This window comes from Lissotriton helveticus, chromosome 5_1 (assembly GCF_964261635.1).
Source record: "Lissotriton helveticus chromosome 5_1, aLisHel1.1, whole genome shotgun sequence".
Taxonomy (NCBI): Eukaryota; Metazoa; Chordata; class Amphibia; order Caudata; family Salamandridae; genus Lissotriton; species Lissotriton helveticus.
The window spans coordinates 924,835,374-924,856,783 of record NC_136065.1 but is presented as its reverse complement, the minus strand read 5'-3'; the positions used below and the strand labels follow the sequence as shown (position 1 = coordinate 924,856,783).

The window sequence follows — 21,410 nt, the reverse complement described above, 5'->3', positions numbered from 1 at the left end:
TTTTGTCTCAGTTAAACTTAAGTTTAACTTAAGACCTAATCTTAAATTTAACTGAGAAAAAATCCTAACTTTAGTACTCCTCAATCAATCAATCAATCAAGGGGCTTATAAAGCGCGCTACTCACCTGTAAGGGTCTCAAGAACTGGGGGTGTGGAGGTAGGTGCAGCTCCGGATCAGTCGAAGAGCCAGGTCTTAAAGTCCTTCCTGAACGTGTGCAGGGTCAGGGAGCGTCTGATCACAGGGAGTTCATTTCAGGTCTTGGCTGTGATGAAGGGAGGATTTGAGGATGATGCTGAGGTTTCATGCGTGGTCTATTGGGGTGGGCTGCTTCCCGAGGGCGGAGTGCCACTAGGGGTTGTCCCATGTGGAGGTGCAGGGGCCGAGGATGAGGACCTCGGTTTTCTCTGAGTTGAGCTTCAGGCAACTGTCTTTCATCCAGGCTGTGACGTCCTACATTCCTTCGTGAAAGCAGAGTCTGGTGTCTTAGCGGTTTTTGGTGAGCGAGAGGATGAGCTGGGTGTCTTCAGCGTTGACAAAAAAGAGGGAGGTCCCCTTACTAATCCAATGTGGGACAGGAGGCAAAATACACAGAAAATGAAGGCTTCCCAAATCAGAAAGGACTAATGTCCTCAAACTAATCATAAATTTATAAATTTACAAAAAACAGAATTCAGAAAAACGCCCAAAACGATTAGAATAAATGCTCCACTGTGAGACACAACATATGGAAAAAACTTAAAAAACAGAGAGAAAGTATAAATTAAAAGGTCTTCTTTGTTTTATTCAGATACAATGTACACAAAATCTTATTTGAATCAAGAGACACAATGAGTAAAATCACAATAAAATCACATAGTTTGTACAGTTTTAACATTCGAGAAGTAGAAGTCGACGCTGCGTTTCGGTTTACAAGTATAAAACACCTTCCTCAGGACAAATTCTGAATGACGAAAAACATAAAATTACTAAATATTCCATGTGGAGATCATACATATCATCACAAGTGGGCAAGCGGGCAAATTTGATAGCAAACAGAAATTTCTCTTAAAACATTTATCAAATTTGTAACTAAACATACTGATCTTATCTATACCCAATGGTAGTGTTTCTTAATGAAACAACATGTCAAGGCTTAATTTTTCAACACCTAAAAGTAAGCTTATTCTTTCATAGAACTATTAGAAAAATATCACTAATACATATTGGTTAACTAATTGATGTATTGGTAACCAGGGAAAAGCATAAAATAGTGCTAGTCAAATTAATACAGTGGTACAGGAGCAGAATTTGTATCCATTCGTGTATTATATTTTCACTATACGTCATTAATCCAATTACATACCTCAAAACTAAAATCCGCTCACAAGATATCAATTCAAATCTTGATTAAGGTTTCAACCATTATATTCGGGAACCATCTGGAGTTCTATGGATATCGCTTCTCACAATTGGTTTCTTGACCTTAGTGCAACATGATTATTAAAATTATTTAAAAAAATATTTAGAAGGTATTAAAAAGATCAAGAGATCTAGGTAAGGTAAAAAAGACTTAATACCTCAATGGATAATTATTGAGGTCCCCCGATGTACGTTGCAGCCGCCGGTATATTAAATAAAGCGTTCCAGAATTGGCACTGTGGAAAACAATTATGTACATCTATAATAAAAGTTTAGAAGGGCTAAATCGATTTTCAATATACCCAAAGGTCGCCAGTAGGAACTTACCAATTAAAATGAGGCAAACAAAACACTGTAGCCGCCGGCTCAATTTCAATACGGCTTATATAGGCGGCCAGTGTGATACAAGGGATGACCTCTTGTAAAGTTGCCCGTTGGATTTTATGAAATCTATATGGGAAAAATACACGAGTTTCAGGTTTCATATAGTTAAATTTGATGGAACAATCTTTACAGCACTCTGCTTGTAGCTTACACTGTTAACTTAATAAGTTCCTCTCTTTTAACATATATAATTAGATTGGATGAGAATGGCTGCCTGCTCAATATCGGTTTTGTTGTTTCTCAGCCCCCATTTTTATTAAGATTGGGCTATTTGTTCCATGGTCGTATGATGACCCAGGTTGGATTAGCAAAATTTATATTCTAGCGTCATTCTTGATGTGGAGCACTCGTACGTATCACCACAGTTTACCCCTACTTTATGGCACGCGTTAAGCAACAAGCTCAAGCACATCGCGTTGATTACTCGGACTCTTTTGTGAGCGGGAATAGTTGCAGCGCAGCGTTTGGCGGGGTGATGCCGTATTATAAAAGGAGCCTCATGTAATTAAAGCACAGATACCGGCCAGTTTATAAATACAACTGGCTAAAGACCTACATCCTGCAAGGAAACAGCCTATGTATCCCGCTTACCATTAAAAAAGGATCCGGTCTCCCTGCTCCTCGCGTACACCGCCGTCTTTCGTCACTTTCATCAATGGGCGGAGACGGAAAAACAAGCCATTAGGAGAGGCCATGCCGCCAATCAATTTTAGAGATTGTTGATACCTGATAATTAACGCCTCAAAGCGCGGCTGCCACGTTCTTTTTTCTTTCCTCAAAAATAGCTTTATTGCTAATCATATACGTGCGCACCGGTTTGCATTGGGCAATATTGTCTGCGCTATCTAAACATTAGGACTAAGATCGAATTCACGATCTTTTTATCTTATCAAGTGTCACTGTGTGACTTAGCAAGATTCGTTCATGTAAAGTTGCAATGTCAAAATTTACATGATATTAGCAATAAAAATAGGATTGTGCGAGGTACTAAACCTTGCTGGCTGATCCCCGGCAGTCAGGCTATATTTTTTTTATATATATTTTTATTGATTATAACACAAGAGTAAAAATTTACATATTGGGTGTCATTTGGTGGTACATCGTACAGCGGTGAACGGGCAAATGAATTGAGGAAATACATTACAATTATAGGCATCTGAAAAATATCAATACCAGCTTAGAGCTGAGGCAAAACAATACGATACAGATAACCATAAGTAAACCTTATCAGAACCCGCCCACCAGGAATACAGGATATGCAAATTGGACATTCGACACCCGGATATGAGGGACAAAAAGATCAGGAGAATAAGCCACATCTCTTGTGAAGAAGGGAAAAGGGAAATAGAAAGGTCATAGAACAATATAAAGGAAAAATAAGAAACCCCCCCTCAACCCCCCACCCTGCACCCCTGCAGATGGCTACGACCTAACCCCACTAGCAGCGTGCCTGTCGCCCCCTAAACTACACCCCAAGGAAGGGAAAAGATGGAGGAGGAGACGTATTACAAGACGATACGGGCTCCCAGACTCCCCTCCCCCCCGCCAAAAGCAGACATCCCCTACCGTGGTATTAAGCAAGTTATAACAGACTAATAAGCAAACCAATAGGGGAGCCACCAACAGAGAAAAGACCATCCCGCCCAGCCCCCGGCACCACAGAGGCAGCAAATCCCTTTTCGATCATAGCAGTCACACCAAACCCAGACAATAGGAATTCCATCTGGCCCTCACTCCCACAGGTACAACCCAGCAGAGCCAAAAGAAAGTCATTGTACCGGATTCAAGTCAAATTCAGCCCTGGCCCTTACGATCCATTGAACAGGCCCCATCCAGTAGAACCGATATAGTAGCAAAAGAGTCAAAGCGTTGTTGAAAGAGGAGATCAATATAGCCTGAAAGAGTCAAAAAGTTGAAGTCTCGAAGTCTATCAGATACACGAAAGTCAATCCAGAAAATATTAGTGGAGGTCTCCAGAAGAGAAGGAAGAAGTGAGTCCTGTGCGGGCGATGACTTTGCCAATCTTGCTAGGTGTTCAGGGGCTCCAGTAACGTACCACTGTAATCGTGCGGGTACAATTGGCACCAGTTTCTGATCTTATCCGGGGTTCTCCTCTCGAGGTAGATCAAGCGTTGCGGGGGTAACCGTATGTTGCAGGTCTGACACAAGGCTGGAGTCCGGTCTCAAACAAACAGTCTCGAGGCGTGCAGTCAAATTGTGGAGAGCAGCCTCCGTTTGCAGGCGAAGAGCCCCGATGGCGGCCATTAAGGTCCCCAGGGTCGGTCCACACATCGTCCGATCCATCTCCGCATGAACGATAACAAAGCAGATCTTCAACCCCGGAGGCCGGCTACTCCGGGGATACTAACAGGCGCGGAGTGGACTGAAGCGACTGGCGACTCACAGTCTTGGCAACCTTTACACCACTGCCGAGAGCGGGGGCCCCACCCGCGGACCCCGAGGGCTGCAACAGGGTCCCGGGACCTGGCCCCCCACCCACCGCGGCAACCACGTCTCGTCGCCGTTCGTCCAGTATTCGCAGGGACCAAAGACCACCACCAGGAAGAGAATATGTTCCACTCCGATGAGACCGGACTCTGTCGGGCACCCGCGGCCGATGTTGTTCAACTGAAACCCGGCTGGGTCAGTACTCGAGGCCCCGGCTTACACACTGGAGTAGGCCCAAAAATGAAAGACGGTGTAACTTCGTCAAGAAAGGTGATAAAAACTCCGGGATTGCCCCCCTGGGCTCAGCAACGATTCAGACACACGGGAGTCTGGCGGGAGGTCAGGATGAAGTTCAGGATAAGTCTGCCAGCGACGGAGGTCGATGGAGCCGGGAGCTTATGCGGCCATCTTGGTTGCTTGCGTAGCTCCTCCAGGCTATATTATTAAAGGCATATCTCTAAAGTAATTTTATGTCCCTTATAGTTCTCATCTTTTGGGACAAACTGATCGTTATCATATGATAGAAATCTATCATATCTATATTGTCACCAGTGAACAAGCTATAACAGATATTAAAACAGTATCACTATCTGATCGCTAGATGAAGGGGAGAATTTTTATTTAAAATTCTAAACTATCCGTTCCCAATCTTCTTTACTATTTATGCCACATCTTACTGTATTAAAACGAGACATATAAAACTGTTCTTGTTTCTTTCTTTTACTGATCATGTCCCCGCCCCTGGAATTAATTTCAACCACCTCAAGACTGCACCAGGAGATGTCGTCACAGGTTTGTCCTGCTTCTTTCCAGTGTTCAGATAGGGGGGCACCTTTTTTTGAGTTCTAATAGCCGAACGATGTTCGTTCATTCTTATACGAACTTCTTGTGATGTTTCGCCAATATAGGCAAGGTTACAAGGACATTTTATTAAATAAATCACATTTTTGGTACAACAGTTCATAAAACTTTTAATTTTAATGGACACATTATTATGTGTGAAACAATCACCCTTCAAAATGCTGTCACAGTTAACACATCCCCTACATGGGAAAGTCCCAGCAGGTAAAGGTGTATTTTAGATTCTTGGCTGTGTGTTTATTTTGTCTTCCCTATATGTGTGTACAAGACTATTTCTTATTGTGTGGTTCCTTCTAAAAGAGAACATAGGCTTGGGGAGTTTCTCTTTGTTTTTATTTGTCACTAAATGCCAATTGCTATTTATAATATTTTTAATTTTATTGCTGATCGAATTAAAATTAGTGACAAAAGTGATTGGTTGTTTTTCTATTTTACTCTTTATCTTTTCTTGCAAAAAGGTTCTCCCTGTTAAAGTACTTAGCTCTTTTGTAAGCATGGCGGACCATACGTTTGGGATATCCTCTTTCAAGGAATTTTTTCTTTAGCTCACCAGCATGTTTATCATAATCCGTCATGGTGGTGCAATTCCTTTTTAATCGTAGAAACTGGCCAAAAGGAATTTTATCCTCTTGGCAAGGGGGGTGATTACTGTGGAAGTGGAGCATTGTATTTCTATCCGTTGGTTTGGTATATAGTTCTACATTCAAACTGCCTTCTACATGTTTAATAATTATATCTAAAAATTCAAATTTTTCATTATCTCTATGAGATGTAAATTTGATATTAATATCACCCATATTTAGCCAATCAATACATTCTGTCAAGGTCTCCGACGTGCCTGTCCAAATAAAAAACACGTTGTCAATGTACCTTGACCATTGGGAGAAATTTCCAAAAAAAGGGGCAACTGAATAAAAAATATGAGTCTCTTCGAATTGGGCAACATATAAACAGGCCAGACTGGGAGCACAGGTGGCTCCCATGCTGGTCCCCATAACTTGTTTGTAAAAATCTTTATTGAAAATAAATAAATTGTTTTTCAGAACTAAAGTAACACAATCTACAATAAAGGTCTGATGCGGGCTAAGTTCTGTATCATCTAAGCCAAAAAGGGATTCTATCATAGCAATAGTATTATCTTGAGGGATATTCGCATAAAGCGCCTCAATATCGAGGGTAACTAAAATTTGGGTCTCAGGATTAAAATTGAGGTGCTTTATTTTTTTAATAATAGCAGTGGTATCTTTACTATATGCTTTTTGAGTGGTAACCAAAGGTTGCAGAAAAACGTCTGCATACTTGCTGAGTGGTTCAGTTAGAGATCCGATACTAGATACAATTGGTCTCATTAGTGGATTGTTTATGTTCTTGTGTACCTTTGGCAAACCATACAATGCCGGAATGGTCGGATTAGTATTGTATAAAAAGCTATATTCTTCCTCACAAATAATCTCGTCTTCCTTGGCTTGATTAAGAAGCCTTCTGATAACCTCCTTCAATTCAATCCATTAATTCCTACAGGATTGTATTAATGATCTTTATTATTTAAAAGGGAGTATATTCTCTTATTGTAGCAAGGACATGATCATTAAAAGAAAGAAACGAGAACAGTTTTATATGTCTCGTTTTAATGCAGTAAGATGTGGCATAAATAACAAAGAAGATTGGGAATGGATAGTTTAGAATTTTAAATAAAAATTCTCCCCTTCATCTAGTGATCAGATAGTGATACTGTTTTAATATCTGTTATAGCTTGTTCACTGGTGACAATATAGATATGATAGATTTCTATCATATGATAACGATTAGTTTGTCCCAAAAGATGAGAACTATAGGGGACATAAAATTACTATAGAGATATGCCTTTAATAATATAGCATGACTGCCGGGGAGCAGCCAGCAAGGTTTAGTACCTCGCACAATCCTATTTTTATTGCTAATATCATGTAAATGTTGGCATCTCAACTTTACATGAACGAATCTTGCTAAGTCACACAGTGACACTGATAAGATAAAAAGATCGTTAATTCGATCTTAGTCCTAATGTTTAGATAGCGCAGACAATATTGCCCAATACAAACCGGTGCGCACGCATATGATTAGCAATAAAGCTATATTTGAAGAAAGAAAAAAGAACGTGGCCGCCGCGCTTTGAGGCGTTAATTATCACGTGTCAACAATCTCTAAAATTGATTGGCGGCATGGCCTCTCTTAATGGCTCGTTTTTCCGTCTCCACCCATTGATAAAACTGACAAAAGACGACGGTGTACGCGAGGAGCAGGGAGACCGGATCCTTTTTTAATGGTAAGCGGGATACATAGGCTGTTTCCTTGCAGGACGTAGGTCTTTAGCCAGTTGTATTTATAAACTGGCCTTGACGTTGCCCACATTGGTCTGGACTTTGTCTCTATTGAAGGTCCGTTTGATGTCTCTTATGAGCTGGTGGTATTCCTTCAGGGCACTCCTGTGGTTGTTCTCTGCTTAAGTGGTTTTCTGGTTTCGCCAGGTTTTCTCTAGGTGTCTGCAGGAGAGCCTGGCTTCTTGGAGTTCTGTGGAGTACGAGGCTGCCTTCAGAGGGCGTTGTCTGGCGGGGTGGCAGAGGGGTGTAAGCTTGTCGGTGCAGCAGGAGATCCAGCAGTGAAGTTCTTTTGCTGCGGAGTTGGTGTTGGTTGTGGCGCTGGGGGAGTCTTGGAGGAGGGTGCTGTTGAGGTAATCCTCTGTAACCTTGCTCAAGTTCCTTTGTGGCGGGCGTGGGGCGGGCTTGGGTGGGGTGTTGAAAGTGAAGTGGACGCAGTGGTGGTCCATCCAGTGGGGCTGGGTGGTGTGCGTGAATCGGATGTTTGTTCTTCCTGCGAAGATGGGGTTGAGGGTGTATCCAGCTCTGTGAGTGGGCGTGTTGACCAGCTGCTTCTGTCCGAGGTTGGCGAGGTTATCGAGGAGACTGGTGGAGTCGGGGTTGTTATGGTTGTCGAGGTGGAGGTTAAGGTATCCAAGTGGAATGTAGTCGGTGGGGGGGATGTTGTGGGGTGCTGCGAGCTCGGCAATGGTGGTCGTGGACTGGGTGCGAGGTCCCGATGGTCTGTAGATGAGGGTACTTCGTAGAGTGGTCCTGGGGCTGGTCTGGATCTGGAAGTCCACGTTTCCGTGAAGAAGGCGACATCGGGTGAGAGGGTGTTGATCAGGTCCCAGATCTCTATGGCATGTCAGTGCAGGGAGCGTACATTGAAGAGGATGCATGTCAGCGTTTCGGCGGTAAGTGCATAGGGCGGGCCTTCGGCAGTAGTGGGGGCTTTGTTAATGGTGAAGGATCTATGGCAGGGTCTGCATTAGAACTGTCAGTGGTGTTCGGCGATGATCTATCGCAGTCGGTACTTCTTCCGGAAATGAGTGCATGGAGAGTGGAAGAGTCGTAGCGGAGGGGCCTGGGAGGACAAGGGTCTGGGTGCGAGGTCCCGACAGTCTGTAGATGAGGGTACCTCATAGAGTGGTCCTGGGGCTGGATTGGATCTGGAAGTGGAGGTGTTCTGTGTCGGGTCGCTTGTGCTGGAGGTGGAGAGTCGGAGGGGGTTTTGTGTGCGATGGCGAGTCCTCCTCCTAGGCGGTGGGGGCGGTCCTTTCTCTGGATCTTGTAGCCGTCGGTTGATGGAGGGGCGATGTCGGGCCGGAGGTGGTGTTAGTCCAAGTTTCCATGAAGAAGGCGACGTCGGGCGAGAGGGTGTTGATCAGGTCCCAGATCTCTATTGTGTGTCAGTGCAGGGAGTGTACGTTGAAGTTGATGCATGTCAGGGTTTCGGTGGTGAGTGCATAGGGCAGGCCTTCGGCAGTAGTGGGGGCTTTGTTGATGGCGAAGGATCTATGGCAGGGTCTGTAGAGGGGACCAGAATGTAATGGGGAAGTAGGAGCGCTAATTCTCATTTTTCTAAGTCTTCATGTGTTCTGGTAACTAAGCAATGTTTAGTGCCGATGTATAAAATGACACAAATCTATTAGCAAATGAAGAATATTTTGACCAGCACTTTGAACTTTATCATACACGCCCTCAACCTATTGACGCTGGGGATCCCATGTTGATTTGATGAGTTTAGGTTCCAGTATAGAGGGGCCAATACCAGAAGAAGACAATTGACAATGAAATGGGTCTTAAAAATCAAGTTGTGGATAAATTGTGTGGCAAAATAATTCAGCTGGGTAAGTAGTCTCTGTTAAAATTTTTGGAAAGGAAGCATTTTTTACTGAATTATTTTCCTTGATGCTCTTTCACAAAAACTCTGAGGGTAAAGTATTTTATGTATTTTAAGACCCACAAACTCTAATATTTGAATTATTATATTTTACTAAAGTCACGTAAGAAAAATATTCTCTAGAACCATGCGTATGATTAATGAGTTATTTTCTTCCAAAATTGTTCAGATGATTACATTTTCTGTTGTACTGTATTTATGATGGGTGATAATGTCTAGTTCAAGAATTCATAAAAGTACCATTATAACACAAAAGCAACATGCCGACCTGGAATACCTGTGTGGGTCTAAGTCACATGTTGTGTTGCTTGCTTACATATGATATCTTTGCAACACAATTCCAGTTGAAATCCATTGTCTTAATGGTAAAGGACATAGTAAAAGTTCTTTAATGAACATTATTTTCATTAACTAAAACATTCATGACCACAATTATATATGACATAACGGATTTCTGATATAAAATAATTCTACTGGGAATACCCTTTCTGATGGGCAGTGTATTGCCTGGAGCAATGATTACGGGTGTGGTGTTTCCAGCTCAGTATTCTGCTTGGTCACAGTGTTTCTGGGTTCCAGAATTTCTCTTGTAGTATTAGCATTTTTTCTGATGAGCATCCATGGTTGCTACTACAATAGGAGGGTTTCTGTGGATAGGATAATGGTTTTTCCTTCTAAAGAGGTTTCATTTTTTCCTGGGTATTCTTGGACATTTTTACTTGTTTATGAGTTGTCTTTGAGAGCCCTGTATCTTTCAATCCTATATGATTTGAAAAATAACCTTTAAAATACTTAGAGGGCTGTTCGCTTGGTGTCCCAGTTACTTACTATTTGTAAACACAATAACCTAACTTACAATACTTTAAAATATTTTGAAAGAATTGACAACTTTATAGTCATTTGTTCAATGCTCTGAATGCTGGTCATATTAAGTGTGTTTTCTAGCTTTCAACATGATTACTCACTGATTTAGCAGTAAAAGGGACGTATGTCGTTCTGTGAGTACTTAAATGTCACAATTGTGGGCTGATCTGTGTCTAAATACTTCAATAACTGGCGCAGCAGTATTTAGCCACCTTGAACAGTGGTAAATGGTTCTCTTCTTCACTGCATCTTAAAAGAAATGTACTGCTTTTGGCTAAAAATGTAGCAACATTAGTTAACATCTTCGCAGTAATTACAGAGGACCCCAGAAAAAAAAAATGTAAATTAATAGAAATGTAACCAGGCACAGCACACAAAAAATTGAAAAACGAGAACAAAACACAACAACTACAATACAAGACACCAATAACATAAAAAAAATGCACAGAAAACACAACAGCAACACAAAATATTACTGCTGCAAAACTACAACACCACAAATATATGCATATGTTTTGTTTTCACACTTTACCAGCTCCACAACTCTGCTTTCATGGTACGGTATTAAATGTGTTTGCAGCAAACACTGCCTTACTTACCACTAAGGACATGTTATTAAGCCAGTCAGTAATGTTTTGTGATTTGGTCCCATATGTTTTCCTATCCGAGTAAGCTTTCATTGTATCTTTTTTTGCTTAATAACCTCAGCGCAGGACTCAAACTGGGAAAAATTCTTCTCATTTTTTGCAAGCTAGCCACCTTTCCTTTGTCCACTAGCTGGTATTTGTGTAAGTAATAAATAAATAGAGGGTTTGAAACAGAAGAACACAGTGAGACCCGTGGAGCAGATTCACAAAGGTTCAGGGAAAAATAAGTAACTTGCTCCTTGTCAATGTTGTGCTTACTTGAGTTGCATGTTTACATTAAAGTGGTGTAAACAGTTCATGTGGGACATATGTTTATAGTTCATCTGATAAACAAGCATTATAAAGTATTTTTTTACTCAAAAAATAAAAGTAGAGCTTGTGTTTCTGGTTTGTTAACCTGTATGGCTGCCTATCAATTTCGGCCCAAATGTACTAACACATTTTCTCATAATCACTGAATGGGTTAAACCCCTGTTGCGGTAGCCAACATTTGCATGCCCTTACATTTGGCCATTCCTTGTCAACTACATTGTATATAGGCTTTTGTCTGAAGTTGGATGTGAGTAGGTCATGCGTGAGCAGAAGGTCACTTTCACATGCAATTTGCACTTCCATCTCCTTTTATTCATTCGTCTCCTTTTATGCATGTATGACTTACTCATCTTTAGGGGGAATAATTTCAAGTTTCTCCTAGTGAATCCACCAAATGTGATCTCCTGGATATGTTGGGCCATTATATCGCTTGACCGACACAAAGTTGTTGGTCCTCTCATTGTTATATAAACGTACCAAAAAGGATCATATAGAGACGTGAATAGGACCACCAGAGAAACATTATGTTTCTTACACCAATCCTAAAATGTATGTATACATTTTTTATTACTGTCCAAACTATCACATTTATTGATCTATAACACAAAAGAGGAGGGAGCTTATAAAAGCATGTTCTGATGTCAGATCTATTCTAATTGAACAAAGGTTATGTTTTCAGGCGCAATAATATATATTTTTTATTTGTTTTTGCAGAACTGGATTTCTTGGACCAAAGGATCAGCGGATTTACCTTGTGCTCAGGGGAGTCCTCGGTTCCAGTGCAATGATTATGCTCTACTACGCTTTTCAGTCGATGCCTCTTGCGGATGCTACCGTTATTACCTTTTGTAGTCCAGCCCTCACATCAATTTTTGCTTGCATATTTCTGAAAGAAAAATGTACCCTCTGGGATGTCTTCTTTACAGTTTTTACCATTACAGGAGTGGTGCTAATTGCAAGACCGCCATTTTTATTTGGCACACAGTTTGAGTACATTGAAGGAGACTACACCACTCACCTTAAAGGAACATTGGCAGCTGTAGCCAGTGCAATAGGTGCTGCATCTACCATTGTTGTGCTACGAAAGATGGGAAAATCTGTCCACTATTCATTGTCGATTTGGTATTATGCTATCTTTGGACTCGTTGAATGCACTATCGCCCTTTTTATTATGGGTGAATGGACTATTCCTTTTTGTGGAATAGACCGGTGGTTCCTCATTGCAATAGGGCTGCTGGGTATAGGAGGCCAGACATTTCTTGTAAAAGCCTTGCAGGTTGAAAAAGCTGGACCTGTGGCGGTTATGAGAACTATGGATGTGGTGTTTTCTTTCATTTTTCAGTATCTTTTTCTCAATTACTCACCAACTTGGTGGAGTGTGGGAGGAGCGCTCTGTGTAGTGGCCAGTACAGCAGGTATTGGAATTCGTAAATGGTACAGCTATTCAAAAATGACTAAAGAAAATGAAATATAGCAACTTGATCCTGATCATGAGTGATGGCTAGGGCCTTGGATGTACGGCTGGAAATATAGGGTCTGATTATGACTTATGTGGTCTTGCTGCCAGCCTGCAGCGGCGGCTGTCCAGAAACCTTTGCCAAGCCAGCTGCTTCTTATCCACCATATGTTGGTGTATGGGCAGCGGAGTCATGGCAACGGTATGCTTCGGCTCTGGAAAGGAGCAAAAAGGCAATGCCAGCCATACTGTGGTGCCTCTAGCCTTTCGGGCGCAGTGTTTCCTTGCATTCTGTGGTGTAAGTGAAACATTGCGCACACCCGACCTGAAGGCATTGGAGGGCACTACATGAGCACCAGCTACATTGCACATGGACACATTTGCCCTTGAAGCATTACTTTGGCTCATTACCTGCCTTTCCGCCGACTCTCATATGGCAGTGTCCCCGCCAGGAACAGGTTGGCGGAAAGGCAGGTCGTGATTGGTCTGGCTGTGAGCTCCATGAGACCGCCTCCATGGGGCGCATCGGCCATCGCAGTAGCAGAAAATTGGCGGTGACGGCAGTCCTGAGGCGGTGCTCCCACTCACTTCCAGATCGGGCAGTTGGACGGGAGGGCCACTAAAACTCCACAGTACTACCCATCCCGTTGACATCATAATCAGACCCGGAGACTTTCCTTTTGGATTTTCCAAATGCAAGTAGAGGGTCAAAATAAAATACCTAGTCGTACATTCATTCGCACATCCAATCAGGTTTACCATAGTTTTGGTGTGCTGTCCATACCTGGAGGAGAAAAGCATGAGTAAATGATTTCCAAGCAGGTATGAAGTACACTTATTTTCTGCAGATAGCGCTTGAGTAGGCCTACCAGTTCCACGGAGAAGAAAATGGCTCTATTCGCACAAAACAGGGTAACACATGCACTTGATTAATTAAAAAGTAAGGAATTTTATGCTGTTAAACTAAGAGTAAGTATTACTCTGATATTTTACGTAGGTTGACTTTTTTTATTGAACACTAGGTTCTCATCCTGTAGCTCCCCTTGAAATCTTCATCCATACACATGCTACTTCTCTCTAGATCTTGCTTGTTGTATTCTTTTGCTTTTTGTCCTCAGCAGCTTGCAATGCCTTCTTCACCTATAGAAGCCATTTTATAGCTAAAGTTTTTTTTCTACATTGCATTAAATCTTCACAAATGTGCTTGTAACTTAATTTTCATATGTCGACAGTTAGCAAGTATCCTGATCATTTGTTTTCAAAACCTTTCAGGAAGTTAATCTTGTTGGCAATGAAAGAAAGTCGACATTACCTAGTTACTTAGCTACCTTCCTATCCCTTACCTTTAATATCTTCTACCCAAAGGCAGAACCTGTGTGGTCTCACACCTTGGTCAACCATCTTGGTCACTTGAGACCTGCCACATCAGCCCCATACACTGTTAAAATCCTCTGATTTATTTCTCCAACCTCCCTCCCGTGAAAGGCTTTTCCACGTATCATTAACCTCTTCTGAAGACACATTTTTCTAATGAGTTACCCAGCTCAGTCTCATTTCATGACCACACATCCTACAGTCATTTTCACAGATACATGTTTGATATTTGAACATTATTAATACCCTTGTAGTATTTCTGTCAACTCAGAAGTCTTCTCCTGCAGAGAGTACACATTCAGGTCCATAAATGTTTGCTCAAAATATAGTGCGTGGTGGTCCTGTACTATGTTTATATCCGCCTGTTGATTTACTTATCCTGAAAATTCCCTCTAGAACTGGTTCTTCACAAGTGGGTACACAGCCCTGATACCGTTTCCAGCACAGGATTCAATGGCATGATTATCACAGCACTTCCTTGTAACCAGCACAAACTGACTTTACCTGCAGTGCTAAAAGCAGTCATGTAATTGCTTTGCATCTTAACACGGCCACGGCTTTGTAACTGGACTAACACAAATGAACCACAAACTGTTGCATTCCCTATTTGCAAGAATAGATGTTTCATAGAAACAGTACTGATCTGCACTATTCTCCAATAGTGAAAGGGGATGTGTTGCCCATGCTAGTGAAGTGCATGTTTCTGTTAAATGTTGCACTATCACAAACCTTTACTTGCTCGCCGTGGGCTTGTAGGACGAAGTACAATTGGTAAAATGCAAAAGTCCCAGGATGCTTGTTTCTGGTCAAGGGAAGACCTGGCTTTGCAGTTCGGGCTGGACTGTTCCCATGAGGGACAGGGTCAAGATTGATGTGCATATAGCTGGGTCTGAACTGGGGTGGTGAAGTGAGCTGAAGAAAGATGATGGATTCAACCCAGATCTGTTACTGGGTGTGAGTGTCTCAAATGTTTCAGCGCTCTGGCCATCATCTCCTGGTGTTTGTTTTGTTCGCCCTAAGTTGGCAGGGTATGCCCAGGAGTGAGTACCTTGCTCACTTTGCCACTGGATTCAAGCTAGCCTGGCTGAGGGGTGTTACACCAAAACCAGTCCTAGGATGCTTGTTTTCGGTCCAGGGAAGACTTGGCTTGGCAGTTCGGGCTGGACTGTTCCCATGAGGGACAGTGTCAAGACTGAGTTGCATATGTATGGATCTGAACTGGGATCCATCAACTCCTTGTGTTTGCTTAATACGCAATAGAACCTGGTCAAGGCACATTTTAATTTCTGTGGGCACTGTAATCTGTCATTTCATGTGACATATGCATACTGTATCGTGGACATCCTGATAATGCAACTAATCATTGTCACAATGTTAGCCTTAGTGATCCTCCCTATACCCTCAGAACCAGTATTTTTGGCACAGTCTACCATCAGAAAGCAATTCACAGCAAACAGCCATGTTGCCCAGCTTAAGAACAATTATAAGGTGGGCACAGACATAGTGCCAAACTATATGTTTTCTGAGTGATTCGTACTAGTCATTTGACTTATCACAAAAAATGGGACCCATCTTACTGCAACACACTTTGGCTATGCAACAAAGATAGACGATACACTTGACAATCAGCTGTTAATTGCAATGAGAATAGTTGCCTAAAATTCACCAAATTGCACCCTCAAGCACATTTCCTGATGAGATTTGTCATAGTGTATTTGCTGACCACAACGATTACACATTTCAAAGGCATCCATCACTCTTTTTATTGACAAAAGTAATTACAAGTGTGATATTCTAATGCAGGAAGGCTGCAATCCAATTTTCAGCTTGTATTGGATTTCAACATTTCAAGAGTTATGTAGTCATTACAGCTTTTGCAAAGTCAAGTTTACAATGGTCTTCATTATTAGCAAGTACAATCGCAGCTGTTTAAAGACATTTTAGAGCTTTGTTAAGATTGTATTTTTAACCTCATTCATTTGTTCATAGACTGAAGGCTTTACAAGTATACCATATCTTTCGATGATGTTTTTCAAACTGCCTTATCGATTGGACCTGCCTTAGAGGAAAAGGAGTTACAATTCAATGAAAACGTTATCATGTTCTCTCCAGACATTGAAAGAAGCCACTGTCACTGCAGTTTTAAGTACTAAAGATTCGGTTTTCGGTCATCCTCTGTTTTGACAGCCATACACCAAACCGTTGACATTTTCTTGTTTTAAAAAAAATCAAATTCCCAAAGTGCGAGTTTGTCTTTAAAAAAAACAAAAACAAATGACATTCACAGCCTGGGATCATTATTGTTTTTTTCCTGTCCCTCACTGACAAAGAAAAAAGAGATTGCACTGTCAACCTTAAATAGAGTGCGCTATGTAGTGTCCTTCCTCCAATAGCCCCTACTCCATCCGGACATCAGAGAAACCATTCCGTCAATAGAGCCAATGCGATAACCATTACAGAACAGTTCACCCATCTCTAAATGAGGCAGGGTTTGGTAGGCAGGATACTGTTTTGTGTTTGCGACAGAGCACCCTCTCCATCAAACTCGAAATCAGGTTCCCTTTCTTTATTGCTCGTTTTTAAAACATGAACTCATTTGAAACACTATTTGATCATGATTTAAGGCTTGTGTCTTGCGAAATACCTCTGTTGGATGTTACATACCAATTCACTCAGAATTTCTTTCCCCTCCTCACAACTTGATTTGCTACTTTGATTGCTAACCACCTATCAAGGGAAAATCTGTGATAAGGAAGACGTGTTCCTCAGGAGCACTCTATTGTCTCTTTGAGGTCTGTTAACTCCTGCAATGGCCCCAAGTGTAGGTTATTAATTTGCATGCTTTCTGACAGCAGAGATGTATATATTATGTCGTAGTATTTGTAGGAGATTAAATCTTGTATCACCTCTTGCAAAGGCTGTTTATATAATGAAAACGTATCTGATACGTTCAAGTCCATTAACTCTATTTACCTTTAGTAGCAATAATCCACATTACCTTAAAAAAGGGTTTTAGCCATTTCCCCAAAGCGGGCCCAGCTATAGCATTTGCAATATGTGCCTCGGAAAACGCGAGCTCATCTTCCTCATTGAGTCAAGTAGTACTAATCTTCCTAGAACCATCAAGCAGAGGTTAGAAACATGCCCTTTTAAAAAAGCCTCCTTTTTAAAATCCCACTGTTAACAATTTGATGTGTGTGGCCTCAGAAACTAGACATAGTGCACTCAAAAACAGGAAAAAGGGCGGCCTTCCTTTTACGGGGAGACAGGGTTACTCTTTTTTTATACAAAGCACATTAAATAATGCATAATTTAAAGACATTGTAACAGAAAATGTGTGTAAATTCAGAAGTTGTTTAACGATGCACTTTAGCTGAATCTTTCACAAGGTCCTTTCATTATTACTCTACAAATGTTGACATTTTCATTTGGATTAGTAGATGTGCTTGTGTGATGGACCAGCAGCAAACACACAACATACTAGATTTTTGTTTACTGTTATGTCCCAGGCACATTCGAACATTGACCCAACTGTCTTTTCATAAAGCTCCGCAAAAAGTCACAATACGCACAACTCTCACAAAACAGACCTCAGGAAATTTGATTTAGAAAGTAAACAATCTCTTTTTGCACAATCATTAATGATATGTACCTCTCTATTTCATCCCAGATGTCTCATATGTAAAATCGAATGGTCCTAAGGCCAGCCAACATATTTTATATCCCTTTTTATCTAAACAGTGAGTTCGTTTTTTTCAAATTCCCCAATTATGGTGGGATGTACTCATTTCTACTCTCTCTTTTTTTAATCGTCTCTGCCTTTTCCGAATATTTTAGTATGTGTTGTTCTTTTGCTCAGATAGGAAAAATTACACTGCTTCAACCAATGATGAAGTTCTCTAAAAGCATCACACTGATGGCTCCAATCAAAGATGCATTTGTGAAGGTTTCCAAGCACCACAAGTGGTTGGCAATGCGCTGCTGGCAGTGCAAAAATGTGCGTATGGTGGGCATTATACTATTTAACCATGGCATCTATTGTGTTCATTATAAGACTTGCTTTAGTTTACTATAGAAATACAGTTACTTAAAAGAAAAAAAACAAATTCTACGTGCCTACTTTAAAGGGCATAGTTTAAAGAATACTTGACTGATTTTATTTATTTATTTATTCATGATTTCGAAAGGACTAGAGGCCTCTTTCCACCTGCTGTGGCCTAGAGTGCAAAGTATTTCAGAATTCAATCCTGTATTTAAATGCTGTGTTTCTTTCTTTATTTTATTTAGTTATTTCCAAGACATACATATTATAGAAATATACTCCAAAGTGCATTACTGTAAAACAATTCATAGAATTCATACAGCTACATCTCCTAAACATTCTTCCACTAATATAACATCAATTGTTAAAAACAAATTACATAAGATCGACAAATTACATTACATTGTGTTTTGTTTATCTATCACAAATCACCAATACAATTATTGATGCTTCTATCTGTGTGTTGCTTAATTTACTAAGGTGCGAGTGGAAGCTCATTATTTGCCGAATTTTAAGTGTGGCCAAAATTTTAGCTCAGCCATGGACATCACTTAAAAGTAGCTGCTATGACTGACTTCCCTTTGCAGCCCCTGGCACTGTCTGTGGTACTATTCTCAGAGGTCACATTGAATGCAGCACGATTAGAAGTAAACAAGAATCTCCTTCTGAAATTACTGTAAATAGATTTTTATTAATTGATACTTTTTTTGCACATGTTAATAGTCAAGGCAATTTGTGAGCTTAACTTCTTCTGGGGTGTAATATATACCTTAACTCCGAGGTATTGAGACTTGTCCACTTCCTATATTGATTTGGGAATGTCACAGAAAATGATCTCTTTACCTAAGTTAACTCACCATGCTGTTATGTTATTAGAGGGTCCTCCACATCAATATCTTAATTCCCAAACTCAACCCAGAAGAATATTTGCCGCATTGTATGAGAAGTTGATAACTAGCTCTCTACTTATATTAGATTCCCTTTTCTATTATCAAAAACACTATGGACAACATTGTGAGTCTTTTTTCCTATTTCTTCCTAACTGTAAATATTTTGACCTTCTAGCCTGTCATTGTTGTTCATGTGCAAAAAAGGAGTTGTCTAACATTACCAGAAATTCTCAACCTGGTGTGTGTTAACCACCCGTCTACCTGAGTTCCTATGTGCCTGTCACTATCCTTTTGTTGTATAGTGCTCAGTTTTAAAATTCTCAGGGAATCTTCAAAAATAGTTGAATTCGTACCTCAATGAAATTTGCATTATATTGTCATTGAAATGTTTTCTGACTATTTTACACACTTAGCTAGAAGGACCTATGTAATACATTGTGATTCTCTACAAACACAGGATTCCTGTTCCTTCTTATAAGTTTATATTTTTTACTTTAGAACTGCAATAGATGGAGGCTTTAGTGGCCTTTCTTTGACAGCCACTAGCTAACAAGTAGTTGCTTATTCGACAAAATATTTGAACCATGATAAAGGGCTTCATGTTGGGCTCTCCCGCAGGACAATTCTCCAGAAAGTCTGTGAAATGGCATAATATTATGTGCTATGTTTCACAGCAATTCTGAGTAACTATCCAGTGTTTGAGCATGGAACTACAGATTATATAGCAACACTGTGCGCATGCAATTTAAGACTTAGATAACAAAATGAGAACTACTGATGCAGGTTGCTCTTCATGATCTGATCAGAAACCATGTGTGAGGTATCCAGTCTGACACTAAAATGGAAGTACTTGTGGAACACACAGTGCTTTAAAGAATTGTTTTTTGTGCAATTGCATAGAGAAACTAAAGAATACCTTTTGTAAAAGTTACCTTTTTGAACTGATATAAATTCTCTTACGAAAGAGGTTCATGTTGGCATTGATCTGAATGCTGTAAATCCTGTGTTGATTAAAAACTGGTTTGCAAGATCAACTTAGTGATTTTCTGAAGTAGAATTGAGTGAGCGAAGGGCTCCATACATTAAGTATTCATATTCATAGATTATTTAGTTGGTTTGACACCTAGCATTTACAAATTTGAGGCTGGGAAATTGTGAATTCAGCAAGAAATCGGTAACACTGTGAGCACACAGACCCTGTTCTGCAACCAAAACACACAGTAATTTCAAATAAGGAAAGACATTTTCTATTATCCTGCTTCGCAATAGGACTTTTATTTTACCAAAGCACATTTTATTTCTTTTAGGGTAGCATCACAACAGCTTTGTATCAGTACATTAGTTCTCAATTGTGGGTATATTGAAAATATTTGTGCAACCAAATACTCTCCCACGATAGCTATGTGTTATCAGAGGGTATAAACTGATGCTGTTGTGTAGGGAAAACAAAAAAATGGACCAAATGTTCTATATGTAATGTGAGAATGTACAAGATACGTCTGTAAAACATGATTTTCTGCTTTAACTATTATATCATTTGGAAATGCTATGTGCTTAATTAGACTGGCACTGAAAATTAATATTGTACATTAATAATATTGTAAAACAACACAATGAGTTTTCTGATGTTGATAAGTTACATTTCTTTAATCTGTAAAGAAAGTTAATTTGTATTATTTGGGCAGCAAATCGTATTCTAATTCTTAGCATTTGGGTTAGAATTGTATATGGCACTGCAAGCTTTTTGGTAGAAAAGCGATTCGTTTTGCTCTCCGTGAGAACAGCAAATATTACAGCACTTGTAAATTATATCTTTTCTCAAACTCCTTTTTTATCACAAATTGCACTTTAAAGAAGTGCATTATTTTTACCTTGATGTCTGGATGGATATACCTTTTAAAATTCAGTGTACTTAACCATGTGTTTATTTCCTAATAATTCCTTAGAGGACTTAAATAAAAAATAAAAAGTAACATATTAATGTATTTTCAAAAAGAAAGTAATGTTTCAGTCTACATTTAGAGTCATATATTTTCTCACTTATTCTGTTAATAAATAAAGCGTAATAATGCAACTGTGTGTTTGTTATTAAGTCGGGTATCATTTATATTGCAGAACTCTCCCCAAATATGTTCAAGTTTTATAAAGATAGGGCTAATGTTATGATTTGTCTCTACTTTTAAACAGGTCGGGCACAGCTAGAGACACAGGTGGACCCTAGAGCAGAAGCTCTGCCCCAGCCACTGCCCTGCACACAGAGGCCTGGTTTGTATAGGTGTTCCAGCACCAGGTTTTCCTCAGAAGTGATGTGAGCTACACTTATCGGGCAACAGAAGTGAAACGTTTTGAAAAACAAAATAATTAATGCCAAGGCTCATACTTAAAAAAAAATAAAAAATAAGTGAGTTTAGCTAAAGAAATAAGAATCAACCGTCCTGCACTAAAAAGGAAGGAAAGTAAAGCTGTTTCAAAAAGATGGGTCAATCGTCAG

General features: G+C 40.2%; 1 protein-coding gene and 1 long non-coding RNA gene across 2 annotated transcripts in view; one reads left to right on the top strand and one right to left on the bottom strand.

Moving 5' to 3' along the window:
- Positions 1 to 20,993, top strand: part of SLC35G1 (solute carrier family 35 member G1) — a 209,947-nt gene extending 188,954 nt beyond the window's left edge. The window contains exon 3 of the mRNA XM_078643389.1: positions 11,872 to 20,993. Within this exon, the coding sequence (XP_078499515.1) occupies positions 11,872 to 12,631 (760 nt within the window). The 3' untranslated portion in view covers positions 12,632 to 20,993. The remainder of the gene's footprint in view (positions 1 to 11,871) is intronic.
- Positions 843 to 1,851, bottom strand: LOC144754994 (uncharacterized). Its single transcript, XR_013594821.1, has 4 exons — positions 1,727 to 1,851; positions 1,558 to 1,635; positions 1,344 to 1,462; positions 843 to 941 (listed from the first exon to the last, which is right to left on the bottom strand). It is a non-coding gene; the product is annotated as an uncharacterized LOC144754994 (long non-coding RNA).
- Positions 20,994 to 21,410: the final 417 nt, after the last annotated feature.